The sequence below is a fragment of the Pseudochaenichthys georgianus genome, chromosome 22 (assembly GCF_902827115.2).
Source record: "Pseudochaenichthys georgianus chromosome 22, fPseGeo1.2, whole genome shotgun sequence".
Taxonomy (NCBI): Eukaryota; Metazoa; Chordata; class Actinopteri; order Perciformes; family Channichthyidae; genus Pseudochaenichthys; species Pseudochaenichthys georgianus.
In genome coordinates, this window is record NC_047524.1 from 18,482,532 (window position 1) to 18,487,044 (window position 4,513).

Here is a 4,513-nt window from a genome sequence, read left to right on the forward strand (position 1 = left end):
AAAAGGACAATCCCAGCTTCTCAAGTCTAAGTCTTTAAATAAAGTTGTTTTATCAGTCCAAAACTCATAGATATTAAGTATGATATTATAAAAAACTGAGAAAATGCAGACAATCTTCTTTAAAGGGAAACATTATTCTAAAGTCTAATCAATTATAAAAACTGTTGGCGTTGCAGCTCTAACTGGCATCTGGCTGTAGCTTCAAACTTAACTTACAAACATAAGAGTGGTCTGGATCTTATCATCTAATACTTGGCAAGAAAGTGCATATTCCAAAAGGTTGAACTAATCCTTTAAATTAGTACACCAGGTTGAAATGCCAGCACGAGGACTGATCACATAATTCCTTACTTCATATAAATGTTGTTTCATAAATACTTGCCCCAGGCAATGAGATGATACAAACAGAGAAAAACTTATCTTCTGAAGCAGATGGTTGATTTTGGCTCATCTCATAGTTTAAGCTTGGAAAAGGCACAAACATGTCAATTTTAGTAATAATTCCCTTAGTTTTCTTGACAAAAAGTGATGTGATAGATTGAAACATGTCCAAACCTTTTGAAAAGATGAAAAAAGAGTTATGAATTTGATTATTGTATGCCAGCGACTAAGGGGTTGCATCTCTCAACATATAGTAATAAAGTTTTCATTCAGCAGACAACAACAGCACTGATACCCAATAAATGAAAACCATTGTTAAAATGTAGACTCAATTAAAACAAGTATTCCCACTTCGAATGAATAATGGATCACTGACTGTTGTTAGATAAAGCTGAGAAGAAGTGACAATAGAGAATGTTTGACTGGTGGTTGTTGAAACTGTGAAAACTCATAATTCACTCGACGTATCCCATTCTCCACACTCATGTAGGAATTATTTTAGAAGGGTCAGACCTTCTCTGCAGAGATAGGAAGTAGATTTGCCAAACAAGTCAGTCTATCTCCACTGTTGCCCCCAGTGACGACGAAAAAGTTAAGGCAGCTTTGATGTGATGTTACACAGAATGATGACTCACAGATAGTGAGCCCACGAAGACCAACACATTGGTACTGACAAGAAATAATTCGGTGTATTTTTCCACCGTTGCCCTTGTTACGCCTACAAAGATTAGCTGACACTGAGATGTTGAATGTGTTTGCACAGCCTTAAGTATAATAGCAAACTACACATCCTGAATGCAGTTTTGTGTCAAGCCTGGAAAGACAACGTGAGCAGAAGTTGGGACTCACTCAGAGAAGTGTCAGGCTGAAAAGTGGTTACCTCACAGCTTCTAGTTGTCAGGGTATCCAAACACAACACACCATGAGGACATACCACCAAGAATAGGCGCAAGGGAGAGTCCGGCTGCCCAATCTAAATCTCAGCGAGGCCAATGGCTATGAAGTAAACCCCGGCCTCCACAAACTGAAGTGGGGATACTCTGCAAGGGCACGGTACCCCTCTGGGTTCTGCCGGACAGTCTTGTGATTGTGCCGCAAACACACACAACAAAATATATAGAGACGTTGTGGATCTGCCAGCGGACAGCACCCATGCCAGGACAAGCAGAGGGAGGCGGCCCTGCAGGGAGAACGCTGCCAAGGCTTACTCCATACCCAGCGTTCCTGCCACCTACAGGAGCTACAGCAGGGAGAGAAAGAGAAACGCTGCATGTAGCCACAGCTAAATCTGCGACAGAGGAAAAAGGAATGGGGGAACCTAACGAGAGAGAGAGAGAGATGAGAGAGAGGAGGAGAGAGAGAGAGAAAGAGAGAGAGAGAGAGAGAGAGAGAGAGAGAGAGAGAGAGAGAGAGAGAAGAGAGAGAGAGAGAGAGAGAGAGAGAGAGAGAGAGAGAGAGGAGAGAGAGAGAGAGAGAGAGAGAGAGAGAGATATAATATGAGAGTGAAGGCACTCACAGGTCTTTCCATGTCAGCGCTGAGATCTGGGCAGGGTCCAGGCGAGAGGCAGCCGGGGCGGCAGAGAGTGCTGCCTGGAGTCGACGATCATGCCTCGATTACAATGAGCCAAGTTGGGCAAGCAGCCAAGACGTCTAACAATCCTGTTTACGGATTGCACAGCACCCATCCGCTCGTGCTCCCTCTCCCTGTCCTACCCTCCCACCCTCCTGCATATATGCTCCCTCACTCCCTCTCGCCCTTTCTGAAGCACTTGCTCTTTCCCCTCCTCACTTATACTCAGCTCAAAGCATGCTAGTTAAATCCCGTCAGCCTCCTCCCCACATACACACTTTAGTGACAATATGAGTTTTGTTCTGTGTGTGTCATCATATGTTTGGCAGCCACAGCTAAATGATATTCTCACTGTTTTTATAACAATTTGAGAGTGGCAATAGGCTCATCTTTTTGTTTATAAATTAAATATGTGTTCCATTGGAAGTGGAAGAGACCATTGGAATAGGTACATAAGGCACACACATACAGGTTAGATGGCTTTGGATATACATTTGGTACTGATAATTAAAGGTACATATAGGTTTTAGATTTCACTCTAATATATAGTAAATAGATTTTTGTTTCTGTTTATTTAAACATTTATTGTATGGTTACTGTGTGCGTGCTTTCAGATATTTACCATTATGTTCTTGTGTCCTGACCAAGCGAGTTGGGGGAATATAACAAAGTTTCTTCCTATATGGGGCTCTTTCACATCTATGTAAATCCAGACATTTTAAATGAGATGTGTGTGTTGTTAGGTCCCACTGTGGTTTCAACAGCTGCGCTCCTACGACCGCAGACTACATGTTTAGAGTACTAAAGAAGCTTCCTAAACAATAGAGGTGGGGGGGTCGCCTACTGAATTTCCCACAATTCTTCATGCACGGCATGCAGCCTTTTTTAGAGTTAATGACATGCAGCCAACAGGCAGGCTGCCGGCTCGCAGACAAATGCCATAAGTCTCTCAAGAAAAGCAACAGCAGAGACAGGGTTCTGCATTTTTTGGAATCTGTGGAAACAAACACATCTTTGAAAGTTGCCAGGCTGAGCTACATTTTTAGCAAAGTCCACATAGCTTACATTCTACATGGATCAATCCTGCTAATTAACTAAAGCTCCTTAGTAAATGTTTTTGCATAAAAGTATTTCAGCTATTTTTGAATGAATGTAAGTATCATCTCAAAATGAAAGTTTGTATACATGATGTGTTGCCCCCATGGCTGCCCCCCTTACATACTAATACATAGAAATTATTCTGCCAAGTGGTGAACTATGTACTTGATTTCCAACCTTGAACCTAGGTTATTAGGTTTATGAACTGCCAGTGAGTGCAGCTGATGGCGTAGTAGTAGTAACTAGAGAATGCAATTCCTGAAGAAATTGCTAGTGGGAATGCTTTATGCTGAAAAGCTGACGCTGAATTGTTATTCTGAAATGTAATGTGTAAGAAGAAAGTGAAGAATTTAGATTAAAATGATACATGAACACTGGGGGCTTGAATGTTTGATAAGAGAAGAAAATAAAGTAATAAAGCTTGGAAAAACAGCAGAATATTTGAACTGCAAACGATTTAACTAACTTGATGACGAATGATCTGTCGCCATGGCGTTGATATTTGATGACACCCCATAATACGCTTAGATGTTTTGATGGCTGCATCTTTACCAAACCTGTGAAGTTTTGGGCCGTTTGGAGCATTTTCACTGAAGTTATGAGAAAACCGTATTTAATATCGAGCATTGTGTTGCCAAGGCAACGGCATTTGAAAACATGTCAAAACTGTCACGTAGATGTATTCACGGCTGGACTGTTAGCACACGTGAAGTTTGAGCACTTTTTGACCATTTTCATAGGAGTTATAGCAATATCGTGTTTTACGGCGAGGGATGCATTGCCATGGCAACAGCTTTTGAGGAAAACTCACTAATGGCACATAGACATGTTGAGGGCTGTACCGTTAACTGTCATCTGAAGTCGTGTGGTGTTTTGACCATTTTCATATCAGTTACGACAACATCGTGTTTTTTGGCGAGGGATGCGTTTCCATGGAAACGGCATATGATGACACCCCATAATTGACAGAGCTGTTGAGGGCCGGACCATTAACCATTATCAGTCTGGTGCTGTTTTAGACCTTTTGCATAGGTATCATGACAACATCGTGTTTTATGGTGAGGGATGCATTTCCATGGCAACAGCCAATGGTGAGATCTCAGATTTGGCGTACAGCTGTTGAGGCATGGACCGGTGATATACAAGCAAAGTTTGGGGGACGATCGGACCGTGTCTATTGGAGTTACAGCGACATCTTGTTTTATGGCGAGGGATGTGTTTCCATGGAAACGGCATATGATGACACCCCCATAATTGACGTAAAGCTAGGTTTGGGAATTATGGCAGGTTTAAAAGAAAATATGAAGGCAAAATAAAATCTGTCCTCCACTCTAGCTGTGACATCACGCACTCTAAAATCTGAAGAAGGCCTCTTTACCAAGGTCTGAACAATGTTCAATATCTCTAAAAGTACGAATCAGATTTAAAAGTTGTGTTACACGAATAAAGTCAGAAAGATGTGTA

General features: G+C 41.7%; 1 protein-coding gene across 3 annotated transcripts in view; it reads right to left on the reverse strand.

Annotated features, from left to right (window-relative positions):
• The window catches only part of LOC117467764 (coiled-coil domain-containing protein 9B), a 17,442-nt gene extending 15,312 nt beyond the window's left edge, over positions 1–2,130 (reverse strand). For 2 of the 3 annotated variants that reach the window (XM_034111606.2, XM_034111605.2), the window contains exon 1: positions 1,898–2,130. In XM_034111606.2, the coding sequence (XP_033967497.1) occupies positions 1,898–1,909 (12 nt within the window). In that variant the 5' untranslated portion in view covers positions 1,910–2,130. Of the gene's footprint in view, positions 1–1,230; positions 1,634–1,897 lie in introns of those variants that run through there. The other variant, XM_034111607.2, reaches the window with a different exon arrangement.
• Between the last annotated feature and the right edge of the window lie 2,383 nt (positions 2,131–4,513).